We start from the raw sequence: 22,656 nt of genomic DNA on the forward strand, positions 1-22,656 counted from the left end.
CTGACCTCCAACAGATCATTGTGAAGCTGGAGATCTGAAGTGGGTTTGAATTTGAATTGAATTTGCAGTATTGATGATGATTGTAGAGCTTGTTGGGTAGCAAACATAAACCAGTGCCAACATGCTTTGTTTCTTTATTTTCATTCTATAACTTTGATACTAAACACAGTTAAGAAGGAAGAGTATTTGTGGATTGGAGGTTTTTTTTTTACAAGAAAGATGTCTTCACTCTATACAAAACTCGAGATAGATTTTAATTTTTTAAAAGCAAGATAAGCTGTTAGGATTAAAATAAAACATCTACACCAACAAGCATCAATCCGAATTGAAAATATTCATTGGTTTCTTTTTCGTTATATGAACATTTTAAAGCTTAATATACAGAGAGAGAGCAGTAATACATACAGATAAAAAAAAACTACTGCATCTTCTGGATTATTACTTTCCTCCCCCAGTCATTATTTTAATTTACAGCACATTGAATAGTATGAAGCCACAAAGTTTCTGTTGGAATGCTGTTTTCTAAGACTTCGTCTGGCCTCAACTCGGTTCAGATGCAGCAGGAAGCCGAACAGGGAGATGTGGTCACTTCTGATTTATGAAGGCTTTGTGTTATATTGCTGTTGCAGGTTTTGGATCCAGAGCTGGAATTCGCTGATCACGCCTTCCCCCCACAGTCCATGCAACCCTCTGCACTCAAGATCCAGGCAAGTTGCTGAAATAAAGACGAACGTGTCTGTTATTTCATTGTTTTTAGATTGAATGTGTTCTACAACAACAGTAGAGAGATGACAGGAAGTGAGAAGGTAGCCATGGCTGACTTCTTTACTTCATGGCTGGCAGAGGACCAGTGCTGTAGTGTTTGGATAAGTTAAAGACCTTTTATCCACTGCTTTAGCCATCAGTGAGTTTCACTTTTACCCAGAAAAGTCAACAGTAAAATTAAAGACCCTTCCTTTTAACTTGACTCTTGTGTTTGTTTCAGGATAAGGAGATCCGAGCAGTCTTCCTGTGGTTGTTTGCTCGACTTTTCCAGGGCTATCGCTGGTGTTTACATATCATCCGCATCCACCCAGAACCTGTAATCCGCTTCCATAAGGTACACAAGCATACAGTAAATACCTGCATCTAAAACTGGAAATCAGTTATGAGACTTTTTAACTAAAAACAAAGAGAATCCAACAGCAGCGAACAATCAGATAAATTCTGACGTGTTTCCACAGGCGGCCTTTCTGGGCCAGAGGGCGCTGGCTGAAGATGACTTTCTCATGAGAGTCCTGGACGGCATGGCGTTTGCAGGCTTCGTGTCAGAGAGGGGTCCTCCCTACAGAGCTACTGATCTGTTTGATGATGTGAGTGGAACCACACCAGCTTTATGTGTTGTACATTAGGACTTTTCATGTAGAAGGAGAGGGATAGTATCCAGACTCATCTATTAAGGGTTGGTTACATTCATGTCAAAGTAATAATAGATGCTCAGGAGAACTGCATAGATGTAGATCAGCTGCAAGTATTAACTGATTAATTAAATAATTATAGATTGATGGGGTAATCATATGCAGTTATTGTCATTGTCAGCAATTATTTACACTTTCCATCTTTTTGAATGGAAACATTTTTTTCCCTCAAACTTGATTGTTTTACTTAAACACATTCTGGATCATAAATCACTTCATATCCTCTATTACTAACTGGTAAAATTAGTGTGTAGAAGTTTGAGGCGACACATATAAATGTTTATCATCATTGCTATCCATACTTCAAAACAGGGCGACATGAATAACTCCTAATGCTGGTTACTTGAACCTACAACTCCACTCTTCTTAAAGTCAAACATATTAAAATGTACAGACTCTGGTTCATTGTCACACATTAATATTCATGTATGAAATAACAAATTACCTGCTTCAAACTTCAAATATAAATGTGAAAGACCTTTAGATGAAGAACTAAAACTGCACAAACATGACCAAATTCAAAGAACAGTACAAAAAAAATTCAACATTTGTAAAATGCAAAAAAAAAAAGGGCTTCGACCAAATTCCCACATTAGATTATTAATATTCTTTTTTACTTTTATTTATTCTTAGCATTTCTGTTTATTCTTTTGGTGGCACATATGTAAATACCTTTCTGTCTACGTAGGTTTGGAAATGTAAGTTATCTCTGGTGTTGCATTTTTTGTTGTCTGTAGATGGGACTTGTATTTAGCGCTAAGTGTAAACAGGAAGCCGGTTTTCTGATTAATTACTGATTGTGGAGAAGGGATGGGACTAAATAAGCTGCTTAAGCTGCTTCCCGCTCCTCTACCCATGCTATTTGTTATGGTTATTGTTATATTAATGTTGTATTATTGTAACATGTTCAAATAAATCAAAGAAAGAAATAATTGACATCTAGTGGTGGTAAAATATTACTAAAGATTCATTTTAATTTACTGTAAATCAAAACAGACAGATAAATTGAGACAGGAATAATTAACTCTAATTAAATAAGCTCTTTTTACAGTAGATAATTATATTTAGCCTTTATATTTTTAACTTAAATTCAAGTTATTTGACTTTGATAAGGTTTCTGTTTCCACAGCTCGTGGCCAATCAAGTGGAGCGGATACGACAAGAGGAGGCCTGCCCGCACAAAGTCATGAGCCACGTCAAGGAGCTTGCAGAGCAGCTCTTCAAAAACGTACGTTCCTGTGTTCAACGACAATTTCAAGACCCGAGCAGTCGAGGAATGTTCCTGTTGATCTTGTTCTTATATATTTTTTTCTCTCCAGGAGAATCCCTACCCCGCTGTGGCCATGCACAAAGTCCAGCGGCCGTCAGAAAACAGCCAGAACACCCCTCAGAGTAAGACACCCTTCCCTGTTCTGGATGAGGTTGCGGTGCAGCTTTTCATTGACCACGCTGCTGCCAAGCTCAAGAACGCCCCTCCTGTGGTCAAGGCAGAGCTGAAGAGCATGGTGCCATCTGGACCACCCCTAGGTGAGCTGCAGAAAGGATTGATGAGAGCAGGAAATCACTTTGAACAATCAGCTGACACACTGTAGGATCTCTGTAGGAACTGAAAGGGTTGCAGGCAAAGGTTACATAAAAATCACTTGGTAAAAGTTTTGTGTAAGGCTGTGGGTGTTGGGGTTTCCACTGATAAGTAGGTGACAACAGAAGTTCACCATCTTCATTCAGACCTCAAACTTCCTCTGTGAACTTTTATGTTTAATGGGGTTGAGTCCACTGTGACAACGATGCAGGAGTACCTGATAAGCTTTTTGTGTCTCCACAGGAGACGTCGTGGACAGGAACGGCAATGTGATGGCGAACAGCGCTCGGAGACTAGAGGTGGTCAGGAACTGCATCACGTACATCTTTGAGAACAAAATGCTGGAGGCCAAGAAGGTAAGAGCGGCATTGTATTTTCCAACTACAAATTCTTTTAATGATTTTATTGTTTTTGTATTATAAACTTTACTTTTTTTATCTCCTGCGTCCAGCTGATGCCAGCTGTGCTGCGGGCGTTAAAAGGTCGAACAGCCCGAGTCTGTTTGACGCAGGAGCTCAATCAGCACGTCCTGCAGAACCGAGCCGTGTTGGACGACCAGCAGTTCGACTACGTTGTTCGCATGATGAACTGCACCTTACAGGTGAGCCTGCAAGCTGTTTTACAGACAAACAAATTCATTACATGATCCACATCAGTCCACTTTATTTTAACTGTGTTCACATACGCTGGTTTATAAAAACTGATTGTCTAGCTAAGGAAACCGATCGATTCAATCCTTCATCCTGATCATGCATGGGGAGGTAGGTGACAGTTGAAAGGAAAAACTCCCTTTTAAAAGGAAGGAAAAACCTCCTGCAGAACCAGACTCAGAAAGGATGGCCTCCACCAGTCGGGGGTGGAGAGGAAGTACAGAGGGGTTAACAAGCAGCATAACTTACTAGAAAGTAATTACAGGATGGTGGTCAATAAAACAACAGCTGTTCTAACCATAGGATAAAAATTGGGTGATGCTCTTTAACACCATTCACTGACATAATACATGAAAACACAATATACAGAAGCTACTGGGGGAGCTGGGGGGGGGTCTATGGTAGTGAAGTCTTCTTCGCATCTTCGCTCTGGAAAGTCAAGAACCTCTCCACACAGTCCTTGCTGAGTAGAAGAGTTTAATGTCTGTTTCTTTCTCCTTGTAGCCATTTAATACAGACGTGGACAAAATTGTTGGTACCCTTCGGTTAATGAAAGAAAAACTCACAATGGTCAACTTCTGCACCTCTCAGCAGGTATTTTGTCCCACTCCTCATAAGCAAACTGCTCCAGTTGTCTCCGGTTTGAAGGGAGCCTTTTTCCAGACGGTATGTTTCACCTTCTACCAAAGATGCTCAATAGGATTTAGGTCAGGGTTCATAGAAGGCCACTTTAGAATACTCCAGTGTTTTCCTCTTAGCCATTCTTGAGTGTTTTTAGATGTGTGTTTTGGGTCATTGTCCTGTTGCAAGACCCATGACCTGCAACTAAGACCAAGCTTTCTGACACTGGCCAGCACATTTCTCTCTAGAATCCCTTGATAGTCTTGAGATTTCATTGTACTCTGAACAGATTCAAGACACCCTGTGCCAGATGCAGCAAAGCAGCCAGAACATAACAGAGCCTTAAATTGCTGAATAATATGTGCTACTGTAGTCACAGGAACATCAAGCTGCTTGGAGATGGTCTTATAGCCTTTACCTTAGGGCTGGGCGATTAATCGATAAAATCGATAAATCGCATTTTCCATTTCTGGAGATTTATTTTCATGAAAATCTGGCTTTTTTCTATAGTTAGTTAGCAGCTGACTTGGCCCTCCCTCCACACCAGAACGATGTGTGTCTGACAGATTTTCAGTGAAGTGACCCTTCACTCACGCCTGGGATTTAGCTGTGCATATAACTGCAGTAAGAAATGCTGCTCTCTACGAGATGCAGAAGTCAGCTTTAGCCCACAAACTCTAGTTAGGAGACAACCTTCATCAGGGGAATTATTTCTGCAGCGGATCCTGTATGATAAGAATCCAGATGGAAAGAGATCACGGATGCATTGTGTCGCATATTTCTATGTAAGATATGAAGTCGTTTGTATGGTGGAAAAGTTACGACATTATATGCTTTATTTTTGCTGGCAGTCATCTATATAAACAAATGTTTTAATAACTATGTTTTGTGAAAGAAAAGAAAAAAAATCTATTAAAATCGGAAATCTGATTTGGTTATAAAAAATCTAAGATTTTATTTTTAGGCCATATCGCCCAGCCCTACTTTACCTTTTACATGCTTGTCTATAATTTTCTTTCTAATCTCCTGAGAAAACTCTTTCCTTTGCTTCCTCTGGTCCTTGTTGAGTGTGGTACACACCATGTCACCAAACAGCACAGTGACTACCTGTAGCCCTTTATGTAGGCCCACTGACTGATTACAAGATTGTAGACACCTGTGATGTTGATCAGTGGACAAATCTTGTTCCCTTTGGTCACATTATTTTCAGTTTTTCTGGGGGTACCATCATTTTTGTTTCATGAGTTTATTTTTTAAATAATTTTGTTGAAGCATGGTTGAAAAGCAATGTCTGACTTTCATTGGTTAAATTTCATAGAATTTTTAGTTATTATTACTTTTGTCAAATTCAAGTTATTTCTGTGACCATTGTGAGTTTTTCTTTCATTAACCGAAGGGTACCAACAATTTTGTCCACGACTGTAACTCAGACTGGTTAAAACAACATTCACTTAAAATCTGCTTGTACATCTTTTCCAGATATTTTTCTGCATGAAGCAGAGACGACCACTTTGTCATTAGTGTGATGACGTCAAACATATTTAACCTAAAATAGAAACGGGTTTCTGTTTTTTTATGTTCTGCAAGTGTGATATTCATGGTTCATCTGTTTCTGTGTAGGACTGTTCACATATTGATGAACATGGGATTGCAGCTGCCCTTCTTCCCCTGGTCACAGCATTCTGCCGAGTAAGTCACGAAGTAACCCAGAAAACCTGCAGGGGTCTTTGTGTTTTTATAATTTGTTTACTTGGAGGAGTTAAAGAGAAAGTTGATTTATTTCACAGTCCTCCTCAGGAAAGTCTCTCTTCATTTTAAGATGATTAAAGTAGCTCATCTCTTTTGTAAAAATCTCTGTCTTTGTCTGGCAGAAACTGGGTGCAGGCATTACCCAGTTTGCCTACAGCTGTGTACAGGAGCACACGGTATGGACCACCATGCAGTTCTGGGAGGCCATGTTCTACAGCGATGTCCAAAATCACATTAAAGCTCTGTACCTGGAGACAGAAGATGGAGATCAGCAGAATAACTTGGTGAGCATCATTTTTTAAAGTTCAGCTTTTGGTAGTGAACTAATCAGCGTCTCAGCCTGGTGTGGGGCAATTTTTCATCCTTTGATCTGCTGTCAGGAACAGCAGGACGGGTCAAGCAGCAGCAGGGAAATCAGCGCCCTGGAGCTGGCGTCTGAGCAGAGCCGTCTGTGGCCGACGCTAACCAAGGAGATGCAGATGGAGCGCGTGCAGAAGGAGGAGAGCACGGTGTTCAGCCAGGCCATCCACTACGCCAACAGGATGAGCTACCTGCTGCTGCCGCTGGACACCAGCAAGAACCGACTGCTGAGGAGCTCTGGCCTTGGAGACGTGGAGAGTGTCAGCAACAGCTACGTCACAAACAGGTAGAGAAAGAGTGAATGACATGTAACCATGGTAACGGCAGGAAAGAAGGAGGAAGTGTGATTGTGTAAAAGCTAAATGAAAAAATGACAGCAGCTTTGCATTGTTGTGGAAGAAAACAAAGCTCAGCTCATGCTTTGTTTAGTTTCTTCTTGGAGAAACGTAAACGTTTAAAGCATTTTTTCTGTATCGCAGCATCGCAGGCAGCATGGCGGAGAGCTACGACACAGAAAGCGGCTTCGAAGACGCTGAGAGCTCAGACGTGGCCAACTCAGTGGTGCGCTTCATCAACCGCTTCGTAGATAAAGTTTGCAACGAGAGCGGTGTGACGAATGAGCACCTCAAAGCTCTCCACATAATGATACCAGGTAAGGCTCCAAAGCCACCGATCTCCGATTCCACCAATCAGAACAAAGCAAAATTGATGGGAAAAATGTGTCTGCAGATATCGTCCAGATGCACATCGAGACATTAGACGCAGTCCACAGGGAGAGTAAGAGGCTGCCGCCGATCCAAAAGGTAACCAATTCCTATTTTTACGTCCCACTGGACAAAGGCCATGCAGCACCCCAGCCAGCCCCGCCCACTCCCCTCTCCACCAATCCCTACAGCTCAGGCTCACAGTGTCACGGCAGGTACGTCTGTCCACCCAAGACAGAGCGGTGTGACTCACAGCACGCCTGAGCAATGCATGCTGGGTGATTGCTCCCCCCTTGTTGTGCCATTTTTAGCAGGAAGAGCTCAGAAAGCTCTCCCAGGTCCAGCAGAGCCGAGTGCCTTCAGACTGAAGGGTGCTGTTAGTCCTGCATGCAGTGTTTTGGAGAGGGATGGCGGCTGCACTGATGTGACATGTTTAGCTATTTCAGATCTCTAAAGTAGGATCTTCTTGCAACATTTTGTCAGTATCTTTAAAAGATTTCTCCCTCATGGAGCCATAATTTCAGCTGCTGGGGCCCCTGTAATTTAGTGCCTAAGGAAGGAAATTCTCCTTTGATTGTGCTGTGACTGGAATGTGTGGTCATGTGTGACATTATTATATTTTTTTATGGGAGGAGGGGTTGTTTAGGAAGCTCCCCGGGCCTCATTTGGGCACAGGAAGTCATTTAAGGGTCCAAAAGGACAAAGTTCATTTCATTTTTAGAAGTGCTCAGCTATCAACTCTCCTTAAATCGAGCTTGGTACGCCGGAAATACTTGAAATAACAGAGTTTGTGTGTTTTAAGAAATATGAAATGAACGTCACAGCATATAAACACATCCAAGAGAACACCACCCATCTTTCTGTATATTTATTGTCTTGTTAATCAACCATCGCTGCCAAGATCCCACCAGATCAACTGGACTCGTTTGTATTTTGCTGCCCTAAATGTCATAATTTTGACGTTAGTTTGTTCAACTTTCCAACCGGTGCAGGTCGCCCAGAGAGTAACATGAGCATGGTTGTGAACGCATGAGCCTGATAGTTGGAGTGATTTTTGACAAGCTGTGCTCCACGTTTACTCATTTTAATGCTCTCATTAACGAGTGTAGCCTGCTTGTTTCACTTTCCATCTGAGTTTGCTGTCACTTCTTTAATCTTCCTGCTCTTTGCTCTTGCTTACTTCTTCTGTTCAGCCCAAGCTGCTGAGGCCAACTCTGTTGCCTGGGGAGGAGCTGGTGATGGATGGCATGAGGGTCCACCTAATCCCAGATGGCCGCGAGGAGGCAACAGGGCTAATGGGAGGTCCGCCTCTTCTTCCTGCCGAGGGTGCCATCTTCCTTACTACTTATCGCCTTATCTTTAAGGGCACACCAAGTGACCCATTAGGTAAGAGATGACACAAAAAAGAGATCAGATCTGCAAACTTTAGCTGTGTTTTGGGTGGTTTTGTGTTAGTCCTGCATGCAGGTCCCAGCTACCAAGGGACATAATCTCTGTTTGATTTCCTCATGAAGTGGGTGAGCAGGTTGTTACTCGATCCTTCCCCATCGCCTCTCTGACTAAGGAGAAGAGGATCTCGGTCTCAATAACCATGGACCAGTTTGTCCAGGAGGGGCTGCAGCTGCGATCCTGCACTTTCCAGGTATCCCTCTCCCTCATGCCACACAATTCCACCCTCAGTAAAGTATAAATCTTGAGCTCTGAAATGACCCAATGTTCTTGTCTCCTTGTTTTATCCGCAGCTAATGAAGATAGCATTTGATGAGGAAGTTGCGTCAGACTTGGCTGAAGTTTTCAGGAAGCATTTGCACAAGTTACGTTACCCTCAGCACGTCCAGGGCACCTTCGCCTTCACCGTGGGACAGTGCAGCAAGCTAGTGGTCGAGCACAAGACCAAGGACAAGAACCAGTCACTAAAGTGAGGAACCAAACGTGACGGCACACAAAATGATTTTTTTTGGGTCAGACACATTAATGCTTCACTCCCCCACCCAAAAAAAAAAAGACTGGAATCTTCTGCAAACCCAATAAGTGAGTCTTTCACAAAGAGAAGTTAAGGTGTTGCACTGAAGAGTTTTGTGCAGTCGGCCTCAGATTTTAATCAGGATTAGCAAATTCCTGTCGTGATGTATTCCATCAAATCAAATCAAATCAAATCAAACTTTATTTATATAGCACCTTTCATACATACAAATAGCAACTCAAGGTGCTTTACAGATAATAAAATCCCCCAGAACCCCAACCCAAAACTTCAGCCCCAACTTCAAACAATGAAGATGAAAAATGCTCTCATATAAGCAGCATTTATTTTTCCCACTAGATTTCGCACCATAAAAGTTTAATATTCTTATAGATATGATTGTTTCTCTGTGGTGTTTCTTCTTAAATTGCTGCAGTCTTTCCCTGCATGTTGGTTTTTAATTATCATTTTAACCTAAACCACCTCTAGGATGATCTTTAATTACTTCTCTGCCCTTTGAGAAGTTATTTAGTGATTAAATAAAACCACCAACCACAAGTAGTGAGTCAGCGATTGTTAATTTTGATCTTACTCCAAAGATGAGTGGAATTTTTTTTTTTTTTTAACAACAGCAAGGTCCTTTTTCACATCAAGTACATTTATGCCTGAAAAAAACCAACGGAGGCTGGATCAGATGTCTGTCAGGAGGTGATGAGAATAATTAGAGAGAGGAGGACTAGCAACTGGCAGCACAGTGTTGAATACTAGAAAACCAAACTTAAAGAGAGCCTGAGTGGATCACAGAGTCAGAGCATAACATCCACATCTCTGAGGTTCTCACTTAAGTCTGTGAACATTAAGGAAGAAAATAAAAAGACCCCAACAACAACTGCGTTCTCGAGCCCTGTCCAGACAGAGACGAGTTTAGGTTCCGTTTGCATGTTTTCATGCGCATGGAATCTGCGTTTTGTCAGAAAATACTAATTTTTTTAAAGTTAATAAATCTGAAAACTGCAACATTTTGTTTGTCTTTACAACCCACTCGCACCACCATCATCATCTTTGTATGTTCGTTTAGATCAGAGTTTATGTGCACTCCATGTCTTACTCATGGTGTTTGGTGTATTTCTGTGGCAGCATCACTTACCTGCATATACACTGTAGTGTTTTCACTGGTGTCGTGTGGTCGCACACATTTCTTGAAATGATTCAGTTTTTATGGAAAACCTTGTACACTATCACCCTACTCTCGTCCCAATTTTTTATTTCTTTATTTTTTTTATTAGCTGTGATTTTGTTTAATCTCATGAAATGCCACATGTAATTTTAATAAAGCTTTCTAATCTAAACTGTTTTTTATTTAAGGACACTTTCCAAAAACCTGGTGAAGAGTGCCAAGAGGACCATCGGCCGGCAGTATGTGACCAGGAAGAAGTATTCTCCTCCCACTTGGGAAAACAGGGGCAGCTTCCAGTCAGAGTTAGATGAAGACGAAATCTCAGGTATTATGATGGAATTGTAACTGACTCCTTGGTTTCTTTTGATCTTCTTTTAATACTTTATGTTCTCTGTAATTCAAACTTCAGTAAAATTTGTTTTCCGTGAGAATTAAGCAAACTGTTCTAAAATGCAGATTCTCTGTGTCTCTACAGTCTCGGAGGAAGTGGACCAGAGCTCCCTCACCCTCTCCTCCACCATCCGCTCTTCAGACAGACAAACCATGAGCAACGTTGTGGAGCGCGCCTGCTGCCGGGACTACCAGCGTCTGGGTCTGGGCACGCTCAGTAACAGCCTGACACGATCAAAGAACGAGCCTTTTAGGATTTCCACTGTTAACCGCATGTACACCGTCTGCAGGAGGTAGGGAACCATCAGAGGACTCCACACAGATGTAACAGGACAGAGGAGTCAGGTGGATTTATGAAAACTGTATGTGGGTTTTCCAGCTACCCCGGCCTGCTGATCGTCCCCCAGAGCATCCCAGACTCGACCATCCAGAGAATCTCCCGCTGCTACCGACAGAATCGCATCCCAGTAGTTTGTTGGAGGAATTCACGGACCAAAGCCGTGCTGCTACGCTCAGCTGGCCTTCATGCCAAGGGGGTGGTGGGCTTCTTCAAGTCCCCCAACGCACCTACTGCAGGTAAAATAAAAATGGGTGTCTTTAACCCTTAAAACTGTTACTGTTATTATCAACAGTTTCTCATGAAGTGTAGTGTAACACTGGGCTGAATTGGGATATATCTATCTATAGATAAATTACATCATTTTAGCCCTGTAGTCTGACAACCTGAGGCTGAGGCAGCTAAGGGGAAAAATAGCCAAAACAATGTCTTGGTGTTTTAAGGGTTAAACGGGGGAAATGTTCATATATTTTCTTTAAATATGACATACATGTTGGGCTTTTTCTTAGTTTGAAAAACAAGGCGAAAGTCAACATTTTCTGCTGTCACACCACTGAAGCGTAGAAGATTGATGTGCTTATTAGCTGAAACATGAGGTTTGGTTCAAGCTCTTTCCCTCTCTCTGCAGTTCCTTCGCAGGCAGACTCCTCCAGCCTGGAGCAGGAAAAATACCTGCATGCCATAATCAGCTCCATGCCATCATACAGCGAGAACAGTGGCAGAAACACACTGAGCGGCTTCACATCCACACACATGAACACCTCCGGTGGGTGGACACACTCCCTTTCTGTGAGAGGAACCTTGCTGATCTCTGGGTTTCTACTGTCACACAGCTGATCATTTCTTTTTGTCCACAGACTCTTCAGATAAAATGAGAAACCCCAAGATTGGAGCTCTGATGAAGCAGGTGATGGGCGCCAAGGAGGACGTTCCTGGTACCTTCAGCAGAGGAGGTGAGATGCTGTTGTGTGTCTCCTTTCCACAGTCTTAAATCTTGTTACTGAAGCTGGACTGGACAGGGAGGATGACGAACCAGTGAATCCATCCTTTGTAGCTCATGTTTTGGATGAGTTTGTGTGTGTGAGTCAGCGAGTGAAACCATCCTCCGGTGTGTAGCGTTGTTGGTTAACTGGCCGTCTCTGTCGTTTGACCTCAGCTGTTGGTCAAAGGGCGAAAGTCATCTCCCTCTCTCAGCCCAAAGTGTCTGGCAAAGCCAAGAACCCTCCCAGAGGTACAGTAGGCCACGCCCCCTACACCTCTTTCTTCACTCCTTCTAACCAATCAGATTTCTGCAATTGTGTTCGCAATCATCCTTGGATTTGTACTGTCTCTGCGGACTAATGTTGTGTTGTTGCTGTGTGTGTTCATCGTTGCGTGCATGCTGCCGCTGCAGCCGTGCTGTCTGACGTCCTGTTTGTGGGTTTTTTTTGTTTGATTCTTCCCTCTTTTGATTGTCAACAACAATAATCATAATCTAGCTGTTTCTCAGATAGATGTAGCAAAGTGGACTGAGTAGTTTCAGTCATTTCTGCCTTCTTTACCAGCATGGATGTGAATAAGAGTCCTGGTTCCAGCTTAACAACTCTAAACAAGCCAAAAGGACTTCATCGTGAGGTTGTATGATTAAGTTTTCACGTCACAATTCATTAAGTGTGTGCTTTGTGTGTGTTTGTGCGTGCACATTGCAGGGAAATGGGGCAGTATCCGGGGCAGCGGGCGTCTAAGTGCCTACAATCCAGATGTGGGGACACGTCTGGCTGGGAAAGAGTCTCCACAGCCCAATGGAGGACCTAGCGAAGCGCTGTTCCTCCGCCAGCAGAGAGCTTACCTCTATATCATTGGGGATAAAGCCCAACTTAAGGTGACCCACACTAGAAGTTTTATCCGTTATCAGACCAACCTGAGGATGTTTTGTATCTGTGCAGCTTAAACAGGCCATCTACATCACCTTAGCTCTGATTAGCACTAATTAAAAGGATAAAGAAAACCACACAGTAATATAAACTAAATCAGGAAATAAGTGGATCTGCTTTGTAATAAGCTGATAGGACAGTTGTGGTGTGTCCAGGGAGGAAAGCAAGACTCCTTCCAGCACTGGGAGGTGGTTCCCATCGAGGTTTGTGACGTGCGGCAGGTGAAGAACAGCTTCAAGAAGCTGATGAAGGCATGCGTGCCGAGTTCCCCGACATCTGACCCCAACATGAGCTTCCTGCGCTGCCTAGAAGAGTCGGAGTGGATGGCCCTGGTGAGTTTAGCTTCCCAGCATCGCTCATATTTGTTCAGTCAGCTGTTATCCACGGTGACTCTGACTCGGTCCACATGTGCGTCCAGCTGCACAGGGTGCTGCAGGTGTCTGTCCTTGTAGTGGAGCTTCTGGACACCGGCTCATCAGTCATGGTCAGCTTAGAAGACGGCTGGGACGTCACTACACAGGTCAGACCCAGAGACAGAAACCACGTCTTTCACTGAAGATTTGCAGGCGTCACCTATTCTGGTGGAGTTTATGTGGTGCTCGTTTACGATTGCAGGTGGTGTCCTTGGTGCAGCTGCTGTCTGATCCCTACTACAGAACTTTTGATGGTTTCCGGCTGCTGGTGGAGAAGGAGTGGCTGTCATTCGGTCACAGGTTCAGCCATCGCGGCGCTCAGACGCTGGGCAGCCAGAGCAGCGGCTTCACCCCCGTCTTCCTGCAGTTCCTGGACTGTGTACACCAGGTAGGTCCGCATCTCTGCGTGAGAGGAGATCCTCAGACAGGAAATTCTGTTCATTTTATATTATGAAAAACCCGAAACCAAAGCATAGCCGATGTTTATCGGCAATGTGAACAGTGATTTTTTTTTTCAGAAGATGTGGTGAAGGATTTACTTGCAAATTAACTGGTAATAATGTCAGAATTTTTCTGCTTTAGTGTCACTGTTTCAGACTTGTTTAGTCTAAAAACAGTAACGGATAATAACAAGATTAATATTATATTAAAGAAAACACAGGTACTGAGCACGGATGGAAAAAGTGGGTACAAATGGCAGCCTTTCGTCACTAAAATGGAATTTGAGTAATTCCACTCTGACCTTGACTAAATTAGACCAGGTCCTGCTGAAAAACTACAAGACTAGGATGTTCAAATCTGGACTTTATTACTTGGATTTAGACTTATTAACACACAGCTTCAAATTTTTAAAACCTTTATTCTATTTATAAAAATGCTAATATTGTTCAGCATCTAGACCCCGTTAGACCAGGTCCTGTTTAAGATTATTGCATCTGGAGTTGCATAGTACAGCCACCTACTGGCCTTTCTTGGTATTGCTGTTTTAAACTGCTTTGCTAATCTGTAGTCTGACAAGTGCTAATAGGTCAGGTAGGTTGCTATGACACAGAGTGATCTGTAATTTCAAACAGGGAAATAAATTTTGAATATATTTTGTGTTAAAGTAGAGAATTCTGGAAAAAGGTTTATTTTTTTTGCCAAATTAAAACCTCAGGCTCAGAATATCTTTTTGCTTTAACCTCTTGATTCATTCGTGGAGATTTACTTTTTTTTTTTTTTTAACCTGTCCTGTCCAGCATCATAGCAAGCAAAATGATAATCTGGTTACTGTATCGTGCTGAACAAATTTGCTCTGCCAAGGGGGAGCCTATGGGTAAGGCTCCTCTTGATAATCTGATTCATTTATTTATTTATTGACTTTGAATCACGGAATCTATGCAATCTTGCTGGACCTGACCAGAGGGGACAGAAAAAGATGGAAAATAGCAAAAAGATGCAAAAGGGAAAGAAGAGAGGACACAAAAACATCACAGATAGAAGGAAACGACCCTTCAATCCACACCATCACCAGACAACAAACTGTTACACCTGTACATGAACACACCAGAAAATTTCCTACAACTTTTACAAAAAACAAAAAAAAAACACACACACACAAAAAAAAAAACAGAGCTGCTAGTCATTAAGAGTTTTTAAATAATAACCAAATCAAAAAGACATATCATGAAAGTACCATAACAGCGACCAGATACTAACTCACAGGAAAAATAAAAAGAAGAATTATCTCTTAGTATATAAACCCAATGGACAACTCGGTGACCGTGTCAGCATGCAGAGCATGAGGAATAAGGAGTAATCAGTGATGAAGAGTGGTGAGTGAGATCGTGCAAATGCGACCACACCTCTACGGAGGTCAGAGGCAGACCAGGGCAGCCCAGAGACCTGGGCACTCAGCAGCAGCCCCGGAACACTAACCCAAGCTACCCCACCCGAAGGGCGCCAGAGGAGAGCCCCAGCAAGAGCCCCCCACGGTCTTGGGACACAGGTCCCAGTGGGCCAAGATCAGCAGCCGCCCAGGGCAGCCCAAGCGAAGGGCCCAGGAGCCCAGTCGCGGCCGCCCCACCCCTCAAAGGCAGAGGGCCTGCACTATGCCTAGGAGGACCAGGCCCCCCCAGACAACCACCTGACGTAGGCCAGCACACACCCCGATGTTCCAGCCGCACACCCCGGGAACCAGGGCGCCATCGACCCCTCTCCCCCCACCCCTCACCTACTCCAATCTGCACCCCATATAACCCCACACGCACACCCTCCCTTGTACCGTACCCATAAACACTCACCATCACAGTCACGTCAAACATAACCCACCCACCATGCCCCGTGGGGGACACCCCAGGCGGACCAGAGGACAGCGAGCCCCAAGCAATAAGTGGCCCACCTAAGTGGCACCACCCGTCATGCACCGCATGACATGCCCCCCAGGTGTTGTTTGTGTGTTGTTTCTTGTGTTTTGGTGTCTAGGTGCAATTAAAACTGAGAGGTGAGTCGCCATGGGGTGCATCCAAGGAGAATGACCCCCTCCACTCCACCCCGCATGGCGTGCACACCTCCCAACTCCCTACGTGTGTGTGTGTATGAAACAGAAAGTGGGAAATAAGAGGGGTCCGGGGATGTAAGTCCAGAGGGAAGTTTGCTTCCCTCTGGATGTTGAGCCTCTAGTGGCATTAGGCACCCCCGCTCCCCGGGAGGTCCCCCAGGGCAGGACAGCCCAGGAGAGGCCGCCCCCCACGACCGGGTTATACAGGGACCGCAGCCAGTGAGCCGCCACCGACCCCAGAAGGTACCCACCCCCCCACATGCCTAACGGGGAATGAGAGGATGGGGACAGCGGCAGAGCCCAGACCCACGGCACACTACCCCCAGGCCTGCCCAGGGCCCCCCCACAAGTGCACTTAACCCCGCCCCAAACACACACAAAAACACATGCACACACCTATATCCTTGCACACTCCCGCTCATCCTAACACAGACATGCCTCCTCACCCCCACCCACACAATATAAACACTAACACAGCATACAATCCTCCCACTCTCACTCCCCAGCCCCCCCTCCCTCCCACCATGCCCTGTGGGAGACATCCCCGGTGGACCAGAGAATAGCGAGCCCCAGATTTGGCCCTCACCGCCGCCCCCACATCACCTCCCACCCAGATGCGGCCGACCGGGCATCCCCCAAGATCAGCAGCCCCTCATCAGCACATCCGCCCCGGTTTCCGGCCCCAAGGGCAACAACCTCCCCTACCCGACCCCGGCAGCGCCCCTGGGAAGAGGGGTGTGAGGTGTCCCCATTGTCTTCCTCCTCCTCCCCGCTCATGACTGTTTGTAGTGAGTATGTTTTTTGCAAGTAAAACTGGGGGGCAGTGACCATATTGTGCTGGGAGCAAGGTCATGTTAGTAGTCCCGCCCTCCATGCACCACATGACCCCCCCCCCCCCCAGCTAAGGAAGCCACTTGGGTGGCCCCCCCGGCTACACCCCGCATGACGCACACGCAAAGAGAGATAGAGCGGGGAAGAAGAGGGGTCCAGGGATGTAAGTCCGAAGGGAAGAGAAGCTCCCTCCGGATGGTGAGCTGCCAGCAGCACTAGGCACCTCCGTTCCCCAGGAGGCCCCCCAGGGCAAGACAGGCCAGAGGCAGCCGCCCCCAACGACCAGGCCACGCAGCAACTGCAGCCAACGAAGCCACCACCGACCCCAGAAGACACCCAACCACCAGACACCCAAGGGGGAGGGAGAGGAGCGGAAGGAGAATAGCGGGAGAGCCCAGATCCACGGCGCACCACCCCCAGGCCCCCTCACAGGGTCATGTCATCCCTCCCCACCCCACCTACTCACCTATGATTCTACACACTCCCACTCATCCTAGCACATGCATACGCACGCACACACACAAACATACCCACACAAACATCATCCAAAGCATAGACACACACACAACACACAAGCATCCCTACCTCACACCCCAGCACCTCCCCCTATAATCTCCCGAATCCCACTCAGCCCACTTTCAAACCCCGGGCTATACCCTGGGCGGCATTCGTGGAGATTTACTGCCACCACCTGTTTGTATTCAAGCACTTCTTACATTTAACCACTCACATTTTTGTGAGCATCTGTTCACAGTAACATTGTGGATTTAGCTCTAAATCCAAACACAGTAGCACTATGAGTACATTTTGGTTTTAAAGCCATGTGGCTGAAATCAGTTCTGCATCCCTAAACTGGACAGTTTTTCTGCTACTGGTAAAACTCCTTCTCCATTGTTTGCTTTTGATGCCAAGAAGTAGACAGTTTATGCTTTGCTACAGTTGTAACTAAGATATTTTAGCATTAGCAGATGGCGACACTCATCTTTGCAGTTAAAGATGGAGTAAAACTTGTATTGATTGTAGGAATTTGATCACATTTTATCATCTCGTAAATCTTGTGGGCCGTCTAGATAAAAAGACACATAAATCTTAACTTATTGGCTTTAAAGAAGAAGCCACACCAGAGCTTCCAGTCTTTGTCAGCTTGTGTGAATTCACCTTTAAAATCAGTGAAACTTTGTGAGCAGGAAAGTCAGCAGGCCTCTGTTTCCCCTCCTCTTCCGATATCTTCGATGCTTATTGTGTTAACTCAGACATTATTTCCTATTCCGTTATGTAGATAGATCTGATTGTGGCCCAGCTGTCTGAGACGCTGCTAAATATTCTGCTGTTTAACATCGGTAATGAAATATTATGACTGTGTTTCAGAAAAGAGGAAAAGAACATGCTAGAAAAAAAAGTACATGTATGTGTCCATCTGTCCCTGCACACTCAGATTCACCTCCAGTTCCCCATGGAGTTTGAGTTCAGCCAGTACTACCTGAAGTTCCTGGCCTACCACTACGTGTCCAACCGCTTCCGCACCTTCCTGCTCGACTCGGACTACGAACGCATCGAGCTGGGTAAGCTGCAGCTTCACTGTGAGTTCATTCAAAAGATGAGGCCGCAGATCTGAGTTACTGATCTGTCTCTGACCGCAGGTGTGCTGTATGAGGAGAAAGGAGAGAGGAAAAGTCCTCAGGTGTGCAAGTCTGTGTGGGACTACATCGACAGACTCAACAAGAAAACACCCATTTTCTACAATTACATGTACTCTCCAGAGGATGAGGAGGTGAGAGCAGTGAAGAGGTTGAAATGATGGAGACGAGCCGACTGCAGCGACAGATTTAAGCGGTTGTTGTGTTCCAGGTGTTGCGGCCGTACACTTTCATCTCCAACCTGAAGGTGTGGGACTTCTACATGGAGGAGACGCTATCTGAAGGGCCATCGTATGACTGGGAACTGAGGGGCCGGCCGGAGAACTCGGCGGAGGAGACGGCAGAGAAACCCGACACAGGCGGCCCAAAATCTCAACGCCACATCGTGTGGCCGTGTTATGACAGCCTGAGTAAGGTGGTCCCCGACGCCATCACCAAGCTGCTGCAAGACCTGCAGAGTCTGGAGGCCGAGCTCGGACAGACGTCGGAGAAGTGGAAGGACACGTGGGACAAGATCAAATCCACGCAGAGAACTGAGACCAAACTGGAAAGCAAGGTGGGACAACGGTTTGGTTTTTCCTCACAAAAGAAGAGTCCTGTTTCTATTTTTGGTAACGTTCCTGGGCTTCTATCTGTTCTTCCACTGCAGCCGTCGTTCTCCAGCTCCCTTCTCATGTCGTCTAACCTGAGCCACCAGCGGCGCTCTCAGGGCGTCTACCTGCAGGAGAGCGGCGTCAGATCTTCCATCAACCTGGGTCTGGACTGCGAGGCCAGCGCCACCTCCACGCCGGTGGCTGGTCGGCCGAGCACCAGCACGCTCTACAGCCAGTTTCAGAGCACCGAGAGCGAAAACAGGTTTGATTTTGTAGGAATTCGTAACTAACTTTAAAGCTAGTGCAACGTTTGAGAAATATCTAAATTTTTGCTTCCCTCCAGGAGTTTTGAAGGCATTCTGTACAAGAAGGGGGCATTGTTGAAACCATGGAAAGCGCGGTGGTTTGTGCTGGATAAGACCAAGCATCAGGTGAGAAGGACTTTTGTTTTTATAGAAAAATATCACAGACTTGCATCTCTAACAACGCGCCCCCTCTCCAGCTGAGATACTACGAGACCAGACAGGACAAGGAGTGCAAAGGGGTGATCGAACTGGCCGACGTGGAGTCCGTCATGGTGGGAACGCCCACCATGGGAGCACCGAAAAATGTAGAAGAGAAAGCCTTCTTTGATGTGAGCTTGACAACACTCATGCAGTACTCTGATTGGTCAGAGTTTACCAAAGCAAAAGTTAATCAGAGAAGTTTCATGTTTGATGTTTTGACTGCTTATGATTAATATCTTTTCTAGCTTTAACTCCAGTTTTTCCTTTTAAACTTTCAGCTCAAGACAACCAAACGAGTGTACAACTTCTGTGCCCAGGACAGTCTGAACGCTCAGCTGTGGATGGACAGCGTCCAGAGCTGCCTGTCGGACGCGTAGAGGACGAGGAGGAGGAAGGAACGGGCAGTGATGAACAAAGGACAGGAAGGGGCCTTTCACCACTTAAGCTCTGCTCTGTTTGCTAGTGTTGAACTAATAATCTTACATCACAATGTTTTTTTTTGTTTGTTATATAAAAAATGAAAAAGAAAAAAAAAAAAAGAAGAACCACTTCCTGTTGTAGCTGCAGCCTCTCACCTCCCCAACAGTCTGACCACTATGTGTCTGTATGCACCAATCCAATGCATATTCAAGCACGGTGTTACATTTCTGAGGCGTTCCTGCAGCTTGGACCAGCATGAAGATCCTTCCAGACCCCCCACCTGCAAAACACCACCTGCTCCCTTTATCTTACTAACCCCACTCACCCTTTAAAAAACACTTTGGGGAGGAATGACGGAGGAGCTGCAGTCAGCCTGGACTCATTAGACTGGAACTAAAAGGCCTAACCAGTGGGTAGATGGACCAAAACCGCCCTGGGAAACAAACACTGACTGGCTAAACACTCTTCTTCTAATCCTCAGAGGCCTCTGCTTTCACTGCCTGATATCGCTCATTTACAGTATATCAAATGGAAGATGAGCATGTCGTTGTGGAGGGTGGCACGTCAACGGTTCATGAAGGATTTCCTTTTCTTTTGAAGTTTTTATTCTTTTTCTACAATCTAAAGTTTGTACCAGAAAGAGAGAAAAAAAAGGACAACCCTCATTTAGCTGTTCTCCACAGGTAAACGACGCACTGTGAAAGCCATGAATTGGTCTCAAGGATCAAACCAGGAGAGCCAAAAAAAAAAAAAAGTAAAAAAAAAAGAAGTCGTCCATCAGGTATTGAGTGTCGGTGAACTTTTCACTGATTGTGTTTACAAAGTAGAGAAAAAAAAAAACTTCCCTCACTTAAGATCAGATTTGCTTTTCACCCTTGTGCTTTTAGTCAACCACTATTACCATGCAGATTTTTTTAAGGGATGCTGAAGGAGAAAGGAGGGATTTTTTTTTTGTAACATCCTTTAAACAAGTCTATAGATGGAGGTCTGACAGGTTGGGATGTTAATGAGCAATGACATGTCAGACAGTATTTAGTGATGGATCAGACTGTTGCAGGATGTCTGTTAAAGGAAAATGATGGTATATATATATATAGAAATATATTTTTATTTACCTGCGTAGCGTTCTTTTCACTGTGCCTGCTACAACATTGGGCCCAGCTAGATTTGCACTCACAAATCCTGACTTCTAAAAACAGACTGTCCACACATTTTCAGCTAAAATGAAACTGAATTAAACAATCTAACTAGTTTTCCTTGGGGGGGAGGGGGGTATTCTCTTTACATGGCCACAAATCCACAAGTTAAAACTAAAAATGAAAGCTACTGTAATTCTGCTCTTTGGAAAGCAACCCACATGTCTCGAGAGCTCTGGTCGCATATCTACAAACTGTTTTAGCTGCATCATTGGCGCTTATATCTGCTAGCTATAGAGAAATTATGAATTTTACTGGGAATGTTTCGAAGATGGCCCCTCCACACACAAAAACCACTCTGTTAACACACAGCCTGCTTTGTAAAAATACAGTTCTACTGCTGTCTGAACATAAAACGTTGAAATTGTAGATTTTTTTTGTGTCTTATAACTTCCTTTGTATATACTACTCCAGATTTGTATGTAACGTTTATGGTAGTAATTTATTTAACTTGTCTCCTCAGTAAAGAGTTCCTCAAGCACCACTTTATTTTTTAAATTAGGAATTCAATGTGCCATTTGTTTATTTCTGTATTAATGTGACTAATGCTTTTTGTGTTATTTTTGGAAACTGTACAACCCTTTATTTTCTTTTTGTAAACAAAGTTGTCCTTACTTTACATGAGCTGTTTTAAGAGTGGAACTAGTGTGTTAGTGGGCTGCTTTTTAAAGGTTGATTGGATTTTTTTTTTTTTTAAACTGTGTTGCTCATCCACAGCGGTGGGATGTTCTAGTTGTAGATTTCAAGTCCCAAAATAAATGTCCGATGTGAAGTCTTCCCATTGCTGGGTTCTGCTGACTGGTGTGGTGTTGGGTAAACGCACTTATGCCTCCGTTTGAAGTAAACATCGATAACAAAAAAGAAAGGTGAAGGCATCGGCGCCATTTGTGGTCGTAAATTTAAAATTTGCAGCTGAATGTAGTAAGGGATTATTTTTGTCCATAAAATGTCTTCAAACATGAAATCTACTTATTCCTGCAGCAAAGCTGAATGGGAATCTAGTTTTATTTTTAATCCATGTACATTTTAATGTGATAATTTAAAATACTCAAACATTTGCTAATCCTCATATTTATTTACAAATCAAGCATTTAAAGTTCTCAGTTGGATGTTATTTTATTAATGAGTTGAGTGACGTGAAAAACGAAGCATCTGTAGCTTCCTGTGATGTCAGAGTTGTTGCTTTGTTGGTCAGCTGACTGAAACGCACACGGTGACGTCATACGTTCTTCCAGTTAACAGCTTGACCAAAGCGACAGCAGTCAGAACCCACCGGTGGGAAGACCCGACTAGGATCTACACTCTGCCGACCACAGAGCTCATTCTGGTTTACACATCTCCGTGGTCACTCTACTAAAACTTGTCATAATCCCTTTTTATTTATTTTTATTTTTTTAGAAATGACCTCCTGAGCCGGGTTCTATTGTCAATCATGTCAGTTTAGTTTTTAGAATCCAAATAAATACTGTGGGTTTAAATGTTCATGTCATTTCCTGCTGGTTTTTGTTAAATTAGATAAATTCAGAAAAATTTCATTAACTTGGATCTCTTGCATGTAGCCACCAAAGTATCACAGAGCTTTCAAATCCTTCTAAAACGAAGCTCAACCTTGCAGATAACC

At 44.3% G+C, this 22,656-nt stretch overlaps 1 protein-coding gene across 6 annotated transcripts in view; it reads left to right on the forward strand.

Annotated features, from left to right (window-relative positions):
- The window catches only part of sbf1 (SET binding factor 1), a 60,336-nt gene extending 37,819 nt beyond the window's left edge, over window positions 1-22,517 (forward strand). For 5 of the 6 annotated variants that reach the window (XM_041977491.1, XM_041977492.1, XM_041977494.1 and 2 more), the window contains 32 exons: window positions 630-707; window positions 986-1,099; window positions 1,224-1,352; window positions 2,587-2,685; window positions 2,777-2,984; window positions 3,283-3,395; window positions 3,491-3,640; window positions 5,931-5,999; window positions 6,182-6,343; window positions 6,440-6,705; window positions 6,899-7,071; window positions 7,149-7,222; window positions 8,317-8,509; window positions 8,638-8,765; window positions 8,866-9,041; window positions 10,449-10,585; window positions 10,736-10,943; window positions 11,030-11,226; window positions 11,616-11,753; window positions 11,845-11,940; window positions 12,144-12,218; window positions 12,676-12,848; window positions 13,056-13,232; window positions 13,319-13,420; window positions 13,516-13,701; window positions 18,119-18,245; window positions 18,324-18,454; window positions 18,532-18,876; window positions 18,970-19,175; window positions 19,257-19,344; window positions 19,416-19,547; window positions 19,698-22,517. In XM_041977491.1, the coding sequence (XP_041833425.1) occupies window positions 630-707; window positions 986-1,099; window positions 1,224-1,352; window positions 2,587-2,685; window positions 2,777-2,984; window positions 3,283-3,395; window positions 3,491-3,640; window positions 5,931-5,999; window positions 6,182-6,343; window positions 6,440-6,705; window positions 6,899-7,071; window positions 7,149-7,222; window positions 8,317-8,509; window positions 8,638-8,765; window positions 8,866-9,041; window positions 10,449-10,585; window positions 10,736-10,943; window positions 11,030-11,226; window positions 11,616-11,753; window positions 11,845-11,940; window positions 12,144-12,218; window positions 12,676-12,848; window positions 13,056-13,232; window positions 13,319-13,420; window positions 13,516-13,701; window positions 18,119-18,245; window positions 18,324-18,454; window positions 18,532-18,876; window positions 18,970-19,175; window positions 19,257-19,344; window positions 19,416-19,547; window positions 19,698-19,796 (4,749 nt within the window). In that variant the 3' untranslated portion in view covers window positions 19,797-22,517. The remainder of the gene's footprint in view (window positions 1-629; window positions 708-985; window positions 1,100-1,223; window positions 1,353-2,586; window positions 2,686-2,776; window positions 2,985-3,282; window positions 3,396-3,490; window positions 3,641-5,930; window positions 6,000-6,181; window positions 6,344-6,439; window positions 6,706-6,898; window positions 7,072-7,148; window positions 7,223-8,316; window positions 8,510-8,637; window positions 8,766-8,865; window positions 9,042-10,448; window positions 10,586-10,735; window positions 10,944-11,029; window positions 11,227-11,615; window positions 11,754-11,844; window positions 11,941-12,143; window positions 12,219-12,675; window positions 12,849-13,055; window positions 13,233-13,318; window positions 13,421-13,515; window positions 13,702-18,118; window positions 18,246-18,323; window positions 18,455-18,531; window positions 18,877-18,969; window positions 19,176-19,256; window positions 19,345-19,415; window positions 19,548-19,697) is intronic. The other variant, XM_041977493.1, reaches the window with a different exon arrangement.
- Window positions 22,518-22,656: the final 139 nt, after the last annotated feature.

Source organism: Melanotaenia boesemani, chromosome 23 (genome assembly GCF_017639745.1).
Source record: "Melanotaenia boesemani isolate fMelBoe1 chromosome 23, fMelBoe1.pri, whole genome shotgun sequence".
NCBI classification, from domain to species: Eukaryota; Metazoa; Chordata; class Actinopteri; order Atheriniformes; family Melanotaeniidae; genus Melanotaenia; species Melanotaenia boesemani.